Genomic DNA, 17738 nt, shown 5'->3' on the forward strand with positions numbered 1-17738 from the left:
TCCCCGTACCTGTAGCCGTTATAGCCGTCATAGCCGCTCCGGGGGTGCAAAACTTTTGCAAGAGAACAACCTGTTATAAATAGGCCTTTTAGCCAAGCCATGTCACTAGCTCAGAGGCTGTTAAATAGTTATCGATCCTCATAATGGGCAGTCTCGATCGGCGTAACCGACCCAAACTGTTGGTATTACTCACGGTCGCTCATATCGCGATGAAGCTACGCCGCCTTTGTGAAAGAAAAGCTCGATATGAAATATAGACAGATGAGTCATATAAGCTACCTTTGAGAATCCCAACCGAAATGTTATTTGAGTCAGTACAATGTGCTCTATAAGGTGCGCTGGATTGGATTGCTTCGTATTAAAGTTGGCCGTTCTCAGTTGGCCAACTTTTCCTCCCACCCCGGAGCACAATGATTCGCCCCAGGTGCATGAAGACTAGGCTATAAAATTCGGACCGAAGAGGTGTTTCTTAATCCCTGGCTAGTTGTTTCGGGGAAGTTTAGCATGGCTGGGTTGGTCCGAGGTATGACATTGAACGCATGGAGGGATAATCGTAACGCTCTATCTCTTATCGTGGAAAGCGACTTGTGTTTCAAGGAAGAAGGAAAGCAGATTTGCAGCTCTATAAAGAGAGAGATGTTCTAGAAGAGTAGTAGTTTATCATAAAGTATGTTCTTAATACAGATTCGTGAGCGATTTCCCTGGCGACTTTGTTGATGAAGAAGCAGTGAGCTATAGCATTGCTCAAGAGGAAAGCTTGCCTTGAGCGCATCTTATCATAGTAAGGGGACTGGTCGGTTGGAAGAAGTGGAGTGTACAGAGTTAAAAGTTGTACCGTTTGGAGTGGCGTGGGTGGGTGGCTAGAAATACATGCTGCAAGGGTCAGGAATGTTAATTCCCGCGATTCCGCTTATTTCTTGTCAAAGTGGATGGGAAATCTCAATTTTGATTGGATCTCCCAACCTACGGGAGGCCAGTAAAGCTTACCGACTGTGGAGGCGGACATGAGCGAATTGTGGGTGATCACATACAGCATACCCCCGTCAACATTGTAGACTCCGTGGGACCTGTATTTGAGGGGGCTGTCAAGTTCAAGCTTGTCCTCCACACCCCAGCAAAAAGCGTGGACAAAATTCCCCCACAGTTTCCGCATGTACGGCTCACCTATTTCCTGGGGGTTTTTAGATCAAAATAATCGGCCCGGAAGCTCTCTCACAACATCATATGACAGTCACCGCATTGATGAGAGTTGCTACAGCACCGGGGAAAGTAGAAAGACTAGAGTATAAAGACATCATTTTTGCCAATGGTTACTTGAATCGAAAAAAAAAAAACGATTCAGAGATTCCTACTTGATTGGCTCTTTTATTACGTGACTCAGTATCATAAACCTTGTTTTTCACTCCTTCATCATGCAAACGGGCCCTTTGTTTGGCGTGTTGGGGCTATTAGCCACTACACAAACAAAACAATTCGATCCTTTTCTCGCCGACTTAACTCATCAGGGACCGCGGACTTTGCACCATGGTTGGGCTAATCTGACCGTGGAAACAAACACTGGAACATTTATTGGCATGTACAATGATACCTATCCTAACGTGCGCCAGTTCTTGCGCATTCCTTTTGCACAGGTACGTCAAGCCTTTCACCTGGGTTTTCAGCGAGGTCTAGCGTCCCGATATTCTGTTTGCAGTTGGCTTATTCGATCCTCTTTGGCAGCCGCCGGTGGGTGATCTCCGTTGGGAACCACCCCAGAAATTATCCAATTCCTCCAAAGTATACGATTCCACCCGTTTCGGTCCCGGTACGTGGCATGTTGCCTCGAGTATTATACTGTATCTTGCTATCGCTGACATTAATCATCTGGTATACCTGTAGCCTGTCCGCAATATGTTTCCTCATCACATGTTTTCTGGAACAAATATGCGCCACCTAACCCATTGCTCAGTCTGGGGGAGCGACGTGATCAGGGCGCTGTAGCCTGGTCCTCGGACGAGGACTGCCTCTCCCTCGCTGTGTGGACCCCTTCGTATGCAAATAAATCGTCGCAGTTGCCCGTCGCGCTCTTCGCCACAGGTGGCGGCGGCCTCACCGGAGGCATCACCGTCCCATCTCAGTTACCGGAGCAGTGGGTGTCACGTTCCCAGGAACATATTGTCGTCACCATCAACTACCGTGTCAACATCTTTGGAAGTAAACCAACCCCACTCTGAAAACCTAGGATCTATTCGTTGAGCTTGTAGCTGACGTGTTACCTTAAAACCCCAGACCCCAAGTCTCGCGCCGTGCAGGAGACGTCACTCACGCTGCTCGACGTAAGAGCCGCTGTTGAGTGGGTCCATGAAAATATTCAGCAGTTTGGAGGCGACAGAGACAACATACTTGTAAGTTCTTCGCCTAAGCTCCATCACTCCAGCGGGTTTAGCATTGACGTGTATAGTTGTGGGGAGAGTCCCAAGGCGCTAGGTTGGTAGACATGTATACCACGGCTTTCTGGGAAATGCCTCTCGCCACCAAATTTGGTCTTCTTTCCAACGGCCCAGACTACATCATCAACACCACTGAAGTTCAAGACCCTTACGCCGACTTCGACGTTGTGGCCAAAGGCCTTGGCTGCGACTACGGCGACGATTATAAAGCTGAGCTTGAATGCATGCGCCAAGTTTCTTGGGTGCAGATCGAGGAGTTCATCAACAGATATGATAAGAAGCCAAGCATTGCGTTCGACAACTATATTCGTATGTACCTACCCTCAAGCAATTCTTTCGAAAGGTGTTTTTATTGACCGGACCTGTTTCATTAGCCGATGAGAAATACATCTTTGCCAACAAGTCTGACCGGTATGCGAAGCACCTCGTGGCACGAGGACCTGCCATCCGTTCCACAACATCAACCGAGCTGCAGCCTTCGCCCAACTTGACTCAAACTGCTGAGGTTGCTCGCTACTTTGACTGCTTTGCATTACGTGATATCAAGTTGCGTGAGTCCATTGGCCTGGAGAGCTTCCGCTACTTCTATGTTGGTATGTGCCCATCGCACCCCTATCAATGTGGTTCTGTTCTTGTCCACTAAACTCAATGTCAGGTAACTATTCCAACATTAGCCCCCAGCCGTGGTTGGGTGCCTATCACTGGACGGATTTACTTATGATCTTTGGCACATACGTCAAGATGGTTGGCGATACTCCCCAGGCTGAAATCGACACATCTGCCGCCATGCAAGACTACTTTGTCGCTTTCCTCAAAGAGGGTGCCAATGTGACGAGCTCCGTGGGATGGCCTGTTTTTAAACACCAGGGTAAGAATAATGGCTCTATTATTGAGTTTGGGGCGCGTGGTTCTCCAGCTCGAAACATTACCGGTGATTATCTCGATGCTTCCTGTTACAACGCGTCAGTTCCCTTTCCTATATTGTCCTGAATAGAGGCAACAGGAACACCGCACAAGCTTGGATACAAGTGCTTGACGCTTTACTGGATCTGATTGCCGGGCTTATGTAGCTATCTAGTCGTACATTTGCCTAGGGCCGCGCTTAGCGAGACGATGAACACGTTTGGAGACTTAGCGAGGATAGTCGAGGCACCAATATTTAATTCTACTTCAACATAAGTGCATGTACGCTACATATATCACAACTTTGAACCATAAGGCGTTTGGCCTAGCACCCTGTTTGCCTGGCGCCTTAATTACAGACAACACAATATCCCTGGCCGGCATGACTTCTTTAATCAGACCCACCCTGGTACCTGCATAAGTTGTGATTCTACATTTTGGACCATATTCTTCACTCACTTTCTCTAATACATCCAAGTAAAGGTTCTGGTTGTCTTCCTCACTCAATCAGTTGACTGAATCAATATATGTCTAGTTGATCAGACCTCGGCCATTGTAGCAAGTTGGCCATCCATGAATATTACGGACTTTGTCGTATATTGTTGTTCGAGCAGTACTGCATCAACCGTCAGGTGCCCGCAGCGCCTCCTTCAGATAGCCATCTGCAATGAGGGCCTCGGGGCTTGCTAAGAATCTTGTTCCCAGCAAGCGTCCTTGCGCACCCAGTTGCACCAAGGCGGCTAGTCCCCGACCGTCACTGATCCACCTGCTGCCAGCAACTGAATGGGATACTCGACACGTTGCTGTTGTACTTGCATTTCTTGTATCTTATCATGCACCTCTGGCACCAGCGAGATAATGCTAGCGCCTCGAGCCAATGCATGGCCTCCAGCGTCTGTCCCCTGTACGACTAGGACACTGGGCCGCAGTAATTCGGTAGCCAAGGTAGCATCTGCCACCGAGCCAATCTGCACCCAAATCTTGGTTGCGTGCGAGGTCGCCTCCCGGATCTGCTGTACCCAAGGAATCAAGTCATGAATGCTTCTCGGAGGAGCAAATAGCCAAACCGCATAGGGTCGATATTTCCTCAGCGCAGGTATAGCAACCTCCAGCGAGGCGCTCCAAGTGATAAATCCTACCCCAACAGGCAGGGTACCACTCTCACCTATAGCAAGAGCGTCATTCCCTTCGGACAGGAGATTCGCGGCTTCCTCTAGTGATTCTTCCAAGGGATCTGAATTTTATGGATTGATTCTCTTTGTATCATACAGGGAGATACTACCGATTAGGCGTGGAAAGCATCCCTCATGGGGAAAGTGTTTCAGGGTGCATATTTATCAATCGCTACTTCCCAAGCCTTCGATGATTACGAGGGCTTTTTAACCTCTCGAAACCCCCCTACTTTGATGCTAAGAGTCTTCACGTGTGGAGGTCGAAGTACGAACATTTATCTTCAACTACAAAGGAGCTCTAATAATTTGTATGACCTTTTGGACGCGAGGGCTTGGACTTTGTAGGAGCGATATTTGTCTCGTCGCCAACTTCGACTCTTAGAAAACAAAATTCTGTGGGAGTGTCAGGAAATGATAACAGACGAGTCCGAAAGAGATCCAACTGAAGATTACATCAAGAACCACATCACCATCCCTCAACTTACTGAGACCAGTATTTGGGATAGGGAGGTAAACGATCAATGGTATTGAATGGTGTCTGGCTACTCTATTCGACATTTAACTTTCAAAAGGGACAAATTCCCGGCCACCTCTGGCTTGGTAGGTATTGTAGCCAGACATCGTGGCGACCGATATTGTGCAGGCATGTGGTGGAGAGATATTGGGCACGACATCTGTTGGAAGGTAAACCGTTACAAAGGGAATGCACCAAGACCAAAACAATACATCGCACCGTCCTGGTCTTGGACATCGGTTGCAGGGCTAGTCAAATTTCCGGCTACAGGAGCAAATCCTTCCTTCAAGGCGCCAGAGCCTCTACACTCAGTCAAGTACCTTGATTATGGACTGCAATATCGTAGTCAAGACATTTACGGACAACTAAACGGCGGTTGGCTTCGTCTCCAAGCACATGATGCCCCTCTCGTTAAGTCAACCCACAACGTGTCGAAGGCTTATCACTATCGTATGGGGGGTATTGAGGACATGGACCGAGCCAGCATTAATTTTGACATTCGAGGACACGAATAAAAGATGGTCCTGAGGCTTGTCTTGATGCGTGCGACTCGATCGACAAAAAGTAAAATAAGGTGGCCAAAGGATGTGATGCTCTCTGGCATTGCAGTGCAAGAAGTAGAGGGCAGGTTAGTAGAAGTTAATGGCCAAACACTCTGGACGGGTCTTTATGAGAGGGTTGGTTTCTTTGGGATTCAGGCTATGAAAAGTCAGGAATATGCACTTATTAACAGGGAACCAAAGAAGTTCATTCTAGTTTAAATATACAAACTTTTGTTATATAATCCTCGACCCCTTTCCATGTAACCCTTTCCATGTAATCTGATAGTATTCTTGGCACGGCAGTATAGGTACCCTTTCGAACATATGAATGTCAGCTTAAGTGGAGTTGAATTACACAGCAGAAGCGCTTAACACAACAGTCTCCTCCGTTTGTGCATAACAAGGTTCATCCTCCAAGCGGCTCGTACCCGAATTGTGAGACATGGAAACGTCAATGGCATTTATAATAGTTATAGTAAGAAGAAAACAAGATCTGTTGCCAAGAAGCTGTAACTAGCTAGCTAGACCTTGCTGTTGTAGTTCCAGATGCCCCAGGCTGGGGTGACGTTACCAAGAACACATCCAAAGGTCTCTCAAGAAGACTAGAAGTATGGATGATGGGACGTGGTGTTCTTTTCCATAGCCTGCAGGCAATCCCAGTGCTCAACAATGCAAGAGCCCTTGGTTCTGTAAACATCAAAGACATTTGTTAAAGAGTCATTGGCACCCCCAGCCCTGATATGAATCGTCGTATACTCCGGCCCTACCATAACACGAGCAATCTTGCACAATCATGTCAGTTACACCTTCATTTCACGCCACCCAAGACGGAAGTATACCTCAAATGTATTCTCTTTAGAACCAAACAATGGCGACAGGATCTTGACAGCTGCATCTCTCCCGTCCGGAATGCTGGGGTTATGCTGCACGTAGTTGCTTGCTACATAGCGCTCAAATGCACGCTTGACGTCTTTTTCAGTGTAGAATGTATACGCGAAATCGTTCATGGCGGTTTGAATCATAGATTGGCTGAGATCGGGACTGGTGGTTGAGGGACAGTCCCAGATTGTTACGTTGCTGGTGTTGATGCCGGCAATTTCCACGACGCGCTGCGTGTTTGTCGCTGTTGCTTTGTTGACGAATGTGAGCAGTGCGCTCAACACTAGTGAGTTTACAATCATCTTTGAAGAGTTCCTACAGCATTGCTGGCTAGTTTTACGTCCCATGAAGTATGAGTGGGACAACTGTTATATATTTATCAGGATGCATTGCTAATACGACTAAAGCGAAAATCCGGGGAAAAACCTGGGGGTGGAGGTCCCGACCCGGTCCGAGCAAATCCGAGCCGAACTATTAAGGTTGGGTAGATCCAAAACTATTATCACGGACTTGAGCCAGATGGAAGCCCCTGGTGATTTTGCTACGACTTTATCCGCCATCGAACTCGCCGAGGAGAATAGTGGCAAGAAGGTGGGTTCGTCTTCCCTCTGGCAAGATCATACGCCATCCCGATTTAAAGCAAGAGGTAACATTTCGGCTTTGTGTAAACGGTCAGGAATCCAGGTCCTGCCAACAGTGGTTGGATAGAATGAGAGTAATGATGGTTAGGTGACCAGCTGCCAGGTTTGCACAATTAAATACACTATTACTTGAACACGACACTGGGGTATGACGTTGAAGCAACTCTGAAGGTGACTGGCCATGCACCTGCATGAGAGAAACTGTATTGTTGAAGATGTGAATGTATGTAAGCTGGGGTTACAGCGTGTATTATGAAGTAGGAGATGAAAAATGATAATCAAAGCCCAATTAAGCCCCAGCCAAGATAGAATCCAGCCGCCACATCAAAGAACACCGCCATTCAGTGTACATATGTTAAAGGTCATGCCTTGCAAACAGGGCACGCGACAGCGACGCGCTGTCACGTGTTATCGTGATTGGCGACATCCCTGAATTGGTTCAATGGCGACACATTATTGATGCGTTTAGGTGAACTATTAGGCTCTGGCTTAGGGTTAAGTGCAGAACCCACGGGATAGAACCACTAAGGTCGACCAGAAGTTAGTCACACTCATTGTATACCATGATTTAATGATCTCGCTTGTTGAAAAGGATTTGATGAATATGTCTGAATGTGTGAACTGTAGCCATTGATGCAGTGAATTATTGGCTTATGGATATAGACTGGTGGTGAGATCCACGACAACATCTGAGTCAGTGGCAAATTATGCCAAAGTAAATCAAAGAAAGATTGCTTAATATAAAAGAAATAACTAATTGCAATCCCTCTCAAAAAGAAGAGTACTACCACTAGACAGATTTCCAACCAGGATCAGTTGAAAGAAATACGGTCTGCCAACCACTCATCCCATCCTACCAAATCTACCCAAAAGGTTAAGTCAAATCTACCGTTTAGTTCCGGGGATAACTGGGAATATCCACGAGCCCATCTGCAACATAGTTGTAACAGTCTCCTGAACAACCAATATTTCCGCCATTTGTAATAAGGAGCTTAGGCTCTCCCTCAGCGGCACTATTATCGGGAGTCTGAATAATTCGTAGCTCACGCGAATAAGCCGACCACTGCCCGACATTAACCGGCTTCCAACCATTAGGGTCAACAGCATCTGTGTTGACAAAGACTTCCTCCCGGCTGTTGCCGTTAGCGATGAAGATCCCGCTGCCCTTCTTTCCGGGCTCAGGCGTCCAGATCACAAATGGGCTGCCGTTGGGGTTCAGTTGTCCGTCATTAGGAATGATAGGCTGCGCAGTAGCGGATCCGAAGGCGAGAGGGTCGTTGGATACCTTGTAGTAGACAGGGCAACCGCCAGTAAGAGGTCCACCACAGTACTCAAACGTCATAACGTATTTCTTGGAGATAGGACTGTAGGCGACAGTCGCCATGCCAGGACGTTGATTGGTGTTAGGATAGGCAACGTCGTCAACAGCCTCGCTCCACTGTCGCAAATCCTTGGTTGTCTTGTGCGAGAGCTTCTGATTGTACTTGGGGTCGACTTGGGTGGAGAAGTAACAAACAAGCTGGCCATTGTGCATCATAAGAAACGGCTCCCAAACGGCTTGATCGCCCTGCTTGACAGTCTCCGGTCCAGGGCCGTAAACGATATGGCTGACAAACTCCCAGTCTTTGCCCTGATTCTTACTGGCATAGAGGTCGATGTAGGCTTCGGTCAGATTGCGAGGAGTAGAGACGCCGGCTAGCAGAATAGTGCCCTTACTGTATCCGCCAAAGTCCTGGGGCAAGGCGTAAAGAAAGGGTTGGTACCAATTACCCCAGCCGTTGACCTGATCCTCCACCCTAGCAAAAGGCGTGTATGTCGCACCGCCATCTGTAGACTTGTAGATAGGGAAGTAGGTGAACTCCACATCAGGATCGTAGTCCTCCCACGACAGAAGCAGAGATTTGTCGGGGAGCTGCAGAGTTCGGCCGTAGAGGGTTCGCCAGCTGGTAGCTTCCTTCTTGGGATAGAAGACAGCGTTGTCGTTGAAGTTGGACCAGGGCTTTACGGCCCGCGGTGCCAGTGACGCTGCGAGACTTGAGGTCGTGAGAACCGCGGTGGCGAATAGGTGGCTGAAAATCATGGCGAAAGATGATTGGGAAGCCAGAAGAGGGTGGTTGGTTTGCTTGGTGGCTCCTGGCGAGTGATGTTGACTGAGACTGAAGCTGGGAACGCTATATTTATAGTCATTTACGTGGTTTTATAACCCCGTCTGGCAGGGTCATGGATGGCAGTGAGCAGTAGAGACAAGCCATTTCGCCTTCTCATGCGTTGCTCGATTGATCTCAGACTGAAAAGTCTGTTGTCTGCGGGGTATAGCACACAAGATTTGTCAACCGTTGGCCAAAGCAGGAAATAGGTCAAGAATAATAGATGAAGTATCATCAATACGACCTGGCTTGGGCCAAAGCACCACCAAATATCCAGATTTACCGCCTACTTCCCCTTGTACCTTGCAGCATTACGAGGGGCAAGCGGCATTCAAGCCAATGAACATGTTTCATTTCCGATGCGGGGAATCGATCTCCTCGGGTGAAGCCATAGCTGGATAACGGCCTCTTGACCAAAGCGCGCGTATCGCAGAATCTCTCTCGACGCGCATAGATATTGATTGACAAACAGTAAGCCATTTCACAAAGACCTCACTTTTACCCCTGGTGATGGCTCCAAAGCTGATTGAGTTACTTTGTTAGCTTTCCACTCTTTACTCCGCTTCCCCACGCCATGACGATGGGCGGTCGGGGCAAGAGCCAATCAGAAATTGCCATTTCCGAGGACGAGAAGAATGCGGGCAAGCCTGAGATCAGCGCCCAAAGATTTACCCCGTGTTGTATTCCGCCCCCTGCTGTTCCCCAGATGATCCTAATTCCTCAAACAGAGAGTTTATTACCCTCAATACAATGAAACCCCCCAAAGCGTGCCACGAGTGCCGGAGAACTAAGCGGAGATGTACACGCCGAAGCGGCCAAGTAGGAGACTCGTGCGATCAGTGCCAAATTAAGAGTCTCAAGTGCACAGCTTCCTTGGCCAATGTCCCGGCCCGAACCCATGCCCTGCTGCCAAACCCAAGTCCCACGCGGCATCAAGACACTTCGATCGACGTTCCTGTTGACGTCGCTATTCGTCTTGTTGATTACTACCTCACCAAACTTCACAATCGACCTCATAGCTTGTTCCACCCAGCTACCCTGAAGAAACAGGTACAAAATGGCTCAGTCAATAAAGCTCTACTGCTCTCTATCTGCAGTATGGGTGCCAGATTCGACGCAGATGATGATGTTCGCTCTCTAGAAAGCACATATAATAATGAGTCTAAGCGCTTACTTCTGGCTGATTTGGAAAATATCTGTATCGAGAATGTGCAGACATGTATTTTGATCGCTAATCTCTATGCTGCCCATCTCAACCCCTCCTCTGAAGCCCTATTCTTTCGTAAGCTGCACCAACGACGTTCCATTCTGCCAGTCACTTACCGCTCACAGGTATCGGTGTCAACCTGCTACAAATCATGGAAGCCGGCACTGGTTCGGCGGCCAGCACATTGATAGATCGCGAGATAAGGATACGGGCTTGGTGGACGCTCTACATGGCTGATCGCTGGTCATCCTCCAGTCTTGGGCTGGCTCCTCAGATCCGAGACACCGATCTTGCTGTTGATCTTCCAATGCACGAGCCTATTTTCGAGTCTCTGTCTCCAGACGAGACAAAGCTGAATCTCCCGTGGCAGCCAGGACTTTGGGCGCACAAGATCTCGTTAGTTCGCCTCTTTGGACCGATCAAGGATCTCAACTATCGCAGTGTCTACGGAAACATTGACGATGAGGAAATCCATTCGAATGTTGCGTCCCTCTCCAAACTGCTAGATGACTGGGAATGGACTATTCCACCGAACGTCAGGCTGAGTACAGAGAATCTTGAGCGGTTCATCAAAGCAGGTCATGGGGGCGCCTTTATCGCTCTCCACTTGGGCTATCACCACTACGCCACGCTGCTATACTTTCGATTCCTCGAGCCCGCGGCATCATCATCACCTCTGGCGGCGATGTATCGAGCGAAGTGCAAGTTCCATGCTTCTTCATACAGCGATCTTCTGAAACTCGCTCGGCAGAAGGAAAATTGCGAAGTCATCTACCCGACTGTTGGCCATATGGCAGTAGTATCATCATCGGTCCTACTCCATACGCTTTTGTTCAGTGTGGATGAAGATGTTAAACCTGCTCGAGATGCCCTCAAGTCGAACTTTGAGGCGATCCTTGAACTGAGACGGTACTGGCCAAATACTGAATCCATGGTACGTGAGTCAGTTTGACCAAATGGCTAGGACTGATTCTCCACAGATTCATCGACTCGTTACCTTTCAGAATTATTGCCTGCTGTCCAGTGATTACAGAACACATACACTTGACGGCTGGATGCTGCGTTTCTTGATACAGTACTCACTTCCTTTGGGCGAGAAGGAAGTTGCACCAGTGACGTCGGGCATGGATCTTGACATGGATAGTTTTTCAGCTCGTACTCAAGCGGTGACTGAACAGGGGAGGTACACTGCATTTAATATTGATGACTTGATTTTAGATGACATGCAAATGTATTCTATGGAAGAAAATACCAGCAATTAAGAGATAAAAAATCATAGCAGGACAAAAGAAGGAGTCTGAGAATTAATCATTCAGATACATAAATAGAGGGTTTAACAAGATCAACAGTGTTTATGATCCATCACCTACTCGGAAATGGTATAAAAGGTGACCTCGGCAATCATTGTCCTCGCTGGGACAGTGACAGAGATAGGAAAGCCACCATAGTCAGGATCCTCGCCAGGCATCATGGCAAAGCTGCCACTCCTAGTCTCATCCCCGTTCAAGACGCGCACTGTTCGCAAGCGACCAGTTTCCTCGTCATCCACAGCCTTTTCCTCGAATTTGAGGATCCCCGTGAAGGTTGTATTCTTCAATAAACTCTTTGCACTAACATGGAATCCCCAGCCGATCAACAGGAACTTACCGGGCCCTCGATGAATAACCATGCCTGCCCCTGGTCCTGGTTTTCCAAAGACGAAGCATCGATCAATTGTGATGTCGAAATCTCCCCAGCTTCGCTTGATGGGGTGAGAGATATTTTTGGATGCGCCGTTCGGTATTTCATCAAAGCAGAAGCCAATAGATGAATTTGGCTGACGTTGAGCTTCAAGAACAATAGCCGACACTGACTTGAGAAGTCCGTAGTGCTTGGTGAAGGGATTGTCGGCTGGTTCTATGGTATCAACGCCAAAAGGAGCTACACCCATCGCCGCATAGGATCCGTAGGCAATCCACATACGCCGAGCGCCATACTCATCGCGTCGCTGTTCCGGAACAAAGAGTGGTTGATTTCTATGCCTATACTTTGCACAGGACCTTTCGTAATCGTTGAGATAGATGTCAGGACCGAGGAAGTCTAAGTTGGGCGCAAACTGCATCCAGACATCCATGACGTTGCTCACGGCACCACCGGAGGGATAATCCCCTGGCATACCGCCCCCACCTACAATAACCGGGAAGTCGTTGTCCGTATCGTCTCCGGCGTAGTTCATCCACATATTGGTGTAGTGCGGAATGGGATATTGTGTTTTTCCAGCTCCCGCCACTTGGTTGACGTAGAGAGCATAGTGGTATGCCATGAACAGTTCATCGGTACGAGGACTTGATCCAAAGACTGTCTCCCAGTCACCGCCTTCAAGTCCTGCAGGGTCGAAGTGGGCCAGGTTGTGCTTCTTGATATCTCCGTGAAGGTTTTCCCAGCTTGAAGTGAGGAACTCGATGAGCTCCTGTGGCACAGGTTGGCGAAACGCCTTTTCAGCTATTTCAGACCCATCACGCGAGTCGCCCAACAAGCCACTCTCATTCTCAACTTGAACCATGATGACAGTGGAGTGAGACTCATCCAATTCCCGGAGATGCTTCATTAGTGCGCCGAACGCTTTGGCGTCAGCCTTGCGAGATTCTGGGTGGAAGAGTGATACAACATCAGCGGTTTCAAGACGACCGCCAGCTTTGCGCAGTTTCGCTCGAGGGAATCGCTTCGGGTTCTGCTTAACCCATGATGGCACGTATGTCGAGAGCCCTGAGCCCATCAGTCCCTATCCACCACAGTATTTAGCGGGTTCTTACCGTTTTTGAATGAGCCGAACCAGAGCAACACAAGATGCAATGAACGCTTTCGCGCTGCAAGGATAATCTCGTCGAGAACAGAAAAGTCGAAAGTATCTTCTTCGGGCTCGATCATCTCCCAGGTCACGCAGCCTAGCAGAGTGTTGATGTTTGTGTCTACCATCTTCTGCCAAACTGGCTCCATGTACTCGACTGATGTCAAGGAAGAGTTTTGAAGTTCGCCTGCTCGTATGAGGAATGGGCGTCCGTTGACTATGAGTTGTTTGGAGTTCTCATTGCGCCTCAGGTGAGGAATGTTGATACTCAGTGATCCCATGCTGGATGGTTGTTAATCGGACGTGATGATTGTAAGATGCAGTTTTTTTCAAAATGCAAGGGAAGAAACACGGTTGGAAGTTAAGGCATAGAATAGAGTAACAGAGCGAGTAAGAAATAGGAAGAATAAGGGTGATAGTCCCCCGCCTCATACTGATCGGAAATGCCCTTTTGTGATTGGTTGATAAGCCGAATGGGCTTTGATGTGGCGGCCCGGAATAAAGTCTTTCTGAGTGGCTGCAATGCCGCTCCTCAAGAGGCCGTGGCGTGGTGATACGAAAATAAACCATGAACTCAAATTAAACCCGAATAGTCTAGAAATTGGGGCCATTCAATGAAAGTGGCTAAACCAATTCCTAAATCTGGGGTAAATGAATGGGGCGCCGTTTCTACTTCCCCAGCTTCAACAACTTCCAGTCGGGGCAGCATAAACTTGCCGCACTCAATTTCATGGCCTTAAGAATGTGATCTTTTCCCATACATCTCGAAAAGTCTTCACATACAATTAACTTTTATCTCTTTCTATGGCATTGACCTGTCACTTACTTGATCATTATGTCCTCCGAGAAGAACGACATGTATTCCGTCGAGCATGACGAGCAGCCTCATCTCCAAGTCCCCATGCAACATGGTACAAGTACTTCGACCTGCGCTGCTGATATATACGAATGCCACTGCTCATGCTCTGCGCTATAGTTAACGGCGTGAACAAAGACGAGGTCTTCTGAAAAAGACGCAAAGGCTGTGTTGCCTAGGTGTTGTACCTGTCGGCCTCTTTTACGCAGGACCAGTGCTGGAGTTGCCTTTGATCTGGCAAGACGACTGATGGAAGAACAGCATGGGCGCTGGTGTCAAACAACCGATCAAGCTCTTACGGTCCATTAGAGCTGACGACTTACTGCACCGAGAATAGGCCCTAGGCGAGTTGTAAAAAGAATAAGTCTTATTCATAGAAGGCTACATTAGAAACCAAGTCATTTCCGTCTCTGGCTTTGGCCGATCCTATAAGAGGAGTAAATCATTGACAGGGTTACAGTGACCATCAAGGGACATTAGATGAGTGCCGGTTTTCGCGTTCATCCTTAGCATCTTTGCAGGCCATATCATCAATGCTGAGTCTGCACCACTCCTTGCGCTACGGTGAAAAGGTTGCACGAAGACTTGAACGATTGCTCGTTGCGGTAGATGAGTTTCATGACAAGACCGGCCTCCCTGTTTCCTTCTTCCCTTCACCGACAACCTCGGAGCATTGGAATGAGCCCGCTGGGCATGATGCACCACGTGGAGATGTTTCAAGAGGCAGCATCTCTCTGCCCCAGGAACAACAACTCGCGCTATCATGATCATTTTCTTTGTCCATCGTCATGCTGAGCTTGATTGCGATGTTCTCTTTGAATCCGTCTTCAGACTCGATCTATTCGCGAGAAGTCTCTGGAAGGGTCCTCTGAAACGATTACCTTCTTTGTTCTATGCCCCAGTTTCTCGTTGTGTTGAATCCTAAACTTACTTGAAGAATCAACGCCCCCACTAATTCAGATAACCTGCCCTGCCATGACGTTGATAGTCTTTGGCTATCCAAGTTCAGGTCTATTGCGCTTATTCGCCTGTTTGATACTCTGCTGGCATGGGGTTAGTCTGTTCGTTTCTGAAGGCCAGTAAGTACTGTTAAGCAGGTCAAGTACCTGGAGCACCATCACCTTCAAGCTTGGGCATACTCCCGTCTGATGAATGTATAGATGGCATGGCTGTTCTATTTCACTGCATCCTGGTTTCTAGCTGGCCGCCCGTATTTGACCCTGTTGTGAAGCAACTACCTCCGGGTATGGAGCTTGACTATCGCATTCTGAGCGACGGTTGGAGAACGGTTCTCCCGAGCAACGCCATTGAATCTGGAATCAAGAAAGGATGTTCAAAATGCACAGAGCATAGGTTGGCAAATGCTCTTATGAGCGAGGAGAGAGATGTGTTGGTTCTGATCAAGAAGTTGATCAAGCCACCGCACGATGTTCAAGCCGAAAAGCTCTAGAAATATTTACTGTGCCGCAACTGCAGAATAAGCAGACCTGATCACACCGCGTCCAGCCTCCACCTCGGGCTCTTATTGCCTCGAGATGACATGGGACCGTACATGCCCATCCCAGGAACACCTACTTACGTTGAGATGCTTTTGTCACGCCGGAAATTGAGGTATTGCGAATACATGGGAAGCGAATCTTAGATAGCGAGTTTACCAGAACTCTCGAATGATTGTTAAAGAATGCGAGGGTGGGTGGTCGTGTACATCAGCAAGATACAAAGAAGCATGACATGACCAGTAACACCATCCGAATCCCTACAGACTATCAACGATACTGGTCCATCGTTTCAGCGATTTATCAACAGATACTAAGATCGAGCAAGTGGTTCAATTTACCAGAGCTCTTATCTATACATTCACGCTTCCGCCGAGTTAAACGGAGATAAGCTTACTTCCAGTCAAGGATTCAAATCCTGCCATGCATACAGATACTGATGGGTGCATATAACCCCGCTCTGACCCCAATCACAAGATTCTACCTTTCTATGCTTTCACAAACAATTCACGCCAGTGCTTTACGCAATATGTCGACTATAAAACCCTACCAGATAAACATACCCGACTCAAAGATTGAGCGCCTCAAGCAGAAGCTGGCACTGACAGACTTTCCTGCAGATAACAATCAGTCTTGGGAGCGAGGTGCACTAGTTGATGATGTCAAAAGACTGGCGAAAACATGGCAGACAACCTTTGACTGGCGGGCAGTTGAAGCCAGTCTGAATAAATTGCCCCATTTCATCACATCCATTGGTATCGAAGGTTTTGGGGCCCTTGACGTGCATTTTATCCACAAGAAAAGTGACAGGACAGACGCGATTCCTCTTCTGTTTCTTCATGGATGGCCCGGTAGTTTTGTCGAAGTGACCAGGGTTCTCGAATCTCTGGTCGACAGCAATGGCGGCCCCAGCTTTCATGTTGTCGCACCAAGTCTCATCGACTTTGGGTTCTCATCGGCGAGCAAGGTAATGACTAGTCTGAACCAAACAGTCTACATCGCGTACTGATGTTTTGACAGCCCGGATTCCAAGTTGAACATCACGCAAAGCTGTATGACAGACTTATGAATGAACTCGGATATGAGAAATACGGTATGAAACTTTCGCATGTGAGCATAGATATCGCGTGGCTAATGAGTCACAGTAATCCAAGCCGGCGACGTCGGAAGCATTATTGCGCGTGACATGGCGGCATCATTCGGCAACTCACGCTGCATGGCTCTTCACACCAACACGCCTCTGCCCAGTGAGCCAAAGGAGGATACCCATCCGGATCTGTACAAGCAATTACAAAAGACACCCCTTACCGAGGGCGAGCTCAAAGCGCTTGTACGTGCGGGCGAGGTCTCGAAAACCGGTATGGGATACTACAGCATCCAGTCAACAAAGCCAACGACAATCGGCTTCTCTCTCCGTGATAGCCCAGTCGGATTACTCGCATGGATCTACGAAAAACTCCTTCAATGGAGCGATGCGTATGAATGGACTGATGAAGAGATACTCACCTGGGTTAGCATCTATTGGTTCTCTACTGCGGGGCCTGATGCACCGAGTAACCTCTACTACGCATTTGAGCAATCCAACCCCGTCGCATTTGCTGCTGCAGGGGCGTTCATCGATGTACCTCTGGGCATCTCTCGGTTTATGAATGACCTTGTTCTGTTGCCCAAGTTGTGGAATCAGACTCTTGGTCCCGTCGTTTTTCAGGAGGAGCATGAGCGCGGTGGTCACTTTGCGGCGTGGGAACAGCCGGGCGCTATAGTTGGGGATCTGCGGTTGATGTTTGGCGATTCTGACATTGGACGGAAGGTTAGGGACAGGCTTCAAGCTAAGACTTCTGTTTGACGTGATGTACTGTACTGGTGCATGCAACAATTGACTTGGTGTAATTACTTAAATGTCATTGCACTTACTGGACTTCTTAGTTACAGACAAGTCTAGTAATCACTTCACTACTGATCACCTTACTAGTGATCGCTTTATTAGGTAAAGGAACCAATGAGCCACTGACAGACTTAACATTCAGCTATTCCCCGAGCATGATTTTCGACTTCCTTCTATTGGAAGGTAGAAATACTAATTAAATGGCATGAGAAAAGAGCCATATCCCTCATTCTCATCGGG

At 48.1% G+C, this 17738-nt stretch overlaps 8 protein-coding genes across 8 annotated transcripts; 4 read left to right on the forward strand and 4 right to left on the reverse strand.

Annotated features, from left to right (window-relative positions):
- Window positions 1–1412: 1412 nt before the first annotated feature.
- On the forward strand, window positions 1413–3419 carry FOBCDRAFT_149832 (Alpha/Beta hydrolase protein; the record flags this gene model as incomplete). Its single annotated transcript, XM_059608327.1, has 7 exons — window positions 1413–1631; window positions 1720–1804; window positions 1879–2193; window positions 2269–2384; window positions 2441–2738; window positions 2804–3022; window positions 3085–3419. 7 exons carry the CDS (start codon window positions 1413–1415, stop codon window positions 3417–3419), a joined length of 1587 nt encoding a protein of 528 aa, XP_059466481.1.
- A 141-nt stretch (window positions 3420–3560) lies between these two features.
- Window positions 3561–5062, reverse strand: FOBCDRAFT_246320 (uncharacterized protein; the record flags this gene model as incomplete). The annotated part of the gene is made up of 5 exons (XM_059610757.1): window positions 3561–3594; window positions 3694–3826; window positions 3959–4089; window positions 4125–4566; window positions 4990–5062. 5 exons carry the CDS (start codon window positions 5060–5062, stop codon window positions 3561–3563), a joined length of 813 nt encoding a protein of 270 aa, XP_059468255.1.
- Window positions 5063–6162: 1100 nt separating this feature from the next.
- Window positions 6163–6741, reverse strand: FOBCDRAFT_282779 (uncharacterized protein; the record flags this gene model as incomplete). The annotated part of the gene is made up of 2 exons (XM_031194222.2): window positions 6163–6342; window positions 6400–6741. 2 exons carry the CDS (start codon window positions 6739–6741, stop codon window positions 6163–6165), a joined length of 522 nt encoding a protein of 173 aa, XP_031030843.2.
- Window positions 6742–7972: 1231 nt separating this feature from the next.
- FOBCDRAFT_150337 (uncharacterized protein) lies at window positions 7973–9160 on the reverse strand (the record flags this gene model as incomplete). The annotated part of the gene is made up of 1 exon (XM_031194223.2): window positions 7973–9160. One exon carries the CDS (start codon window positions 9158–9160, stop codon window positions 7973–7975), a length of 1188 nt encoding a protein of 395 aa, XP_031030844.2.
- Window positions 9161–9977: 817 nt separating this feature from the next.
- Window positions 9978–12135, forward strand: FOBCDRAFT_193930 (uncharacterized protein; the record flags this gene model as incomplete). Its single annotated transcript, XM_059608764.1, has 3 exons — window positions 9978–10509; window positions 10560–11368; window positions 11511–12135. 3 exons carry the CDS (start codon window positions 9978–9980, stop codon window positions 11694–11696), a joined length of 1527 nt encoding a protein of 508 aa, XP_059466482.1. The 3' UTR covers window positions 11697–12135.
- On the reverse strand, window positions 11565–13542 carry FOBCDRAFT_325152 (glycoside hydrolase superfamily; the record flags this gene model as incomplete). The annotated part of the gene is made up of 2 exons (XM_031194225.3): window positions 11565–13179; window positions 13227–13542. 2 exons carry the CDS (start codon window positions 13540–13542, stop codon window positions 11801–11803), a joined length of 1695 nt encoding a protein of 564 aa, XP_031030846.2. The 3' UTR covers window positions 11565–11800.
- Window positions 13543–14096: 554 nt separating this feature from the next.
- On the forward strand, window positions 14097–15567 carry FOBCDRAFT_282783 (uncharacterized protein; the record flags this gene model as incomplete). Its single annotated transcript, XM_059611624.1, has 2 exons — window positions 14097–14172; window positions 15278–15567. The coding sequence occupies 2 exons, from the start codon at window positions 14097–14099 to the stop codon at window positions 15565–15567; spliced, it is 366 nt and encodes a 121-aa protein (XP_059468256.1).
- Window positions 15568–16142: 575 nt separating this feature from the next.
- Window positions 16143–17604, forward strand: FOBCDRAFT_246325 (Alpha/Beta hydrolase protein; the record flags this gene model as incomplete). Its single annotated transcript, XM_059610758.1, has 4 exons — window positions 16143–16580; window positions 16634–16706; window positions 16759–17423; window positions 17551–17604. 4 exons carry the CDS (start codon window positions 16143–16145, stop codon window positions 17602–17604), a joined length of 1230 nt encoding a protein of 409 aa, XP_059468257.1.
- Window positions 17605–17738: the final 134 nt, after the last annotated feature.

The sequence above is a fragment of the Fusarium oxysporum genome, chromosome XII (assembly GCF_013085055.1).
Source record: "Fusarium oxysporum Fo47 chromosome XII, complete sequence".
In the NCBI taxonomy this organism is placed as follows: Eukaryota; Fungi; Ascomycota; class Sordariomycetes; order Hypocreales; family Nectriaceae; genus Fusarium; species Fusarium oxysporum.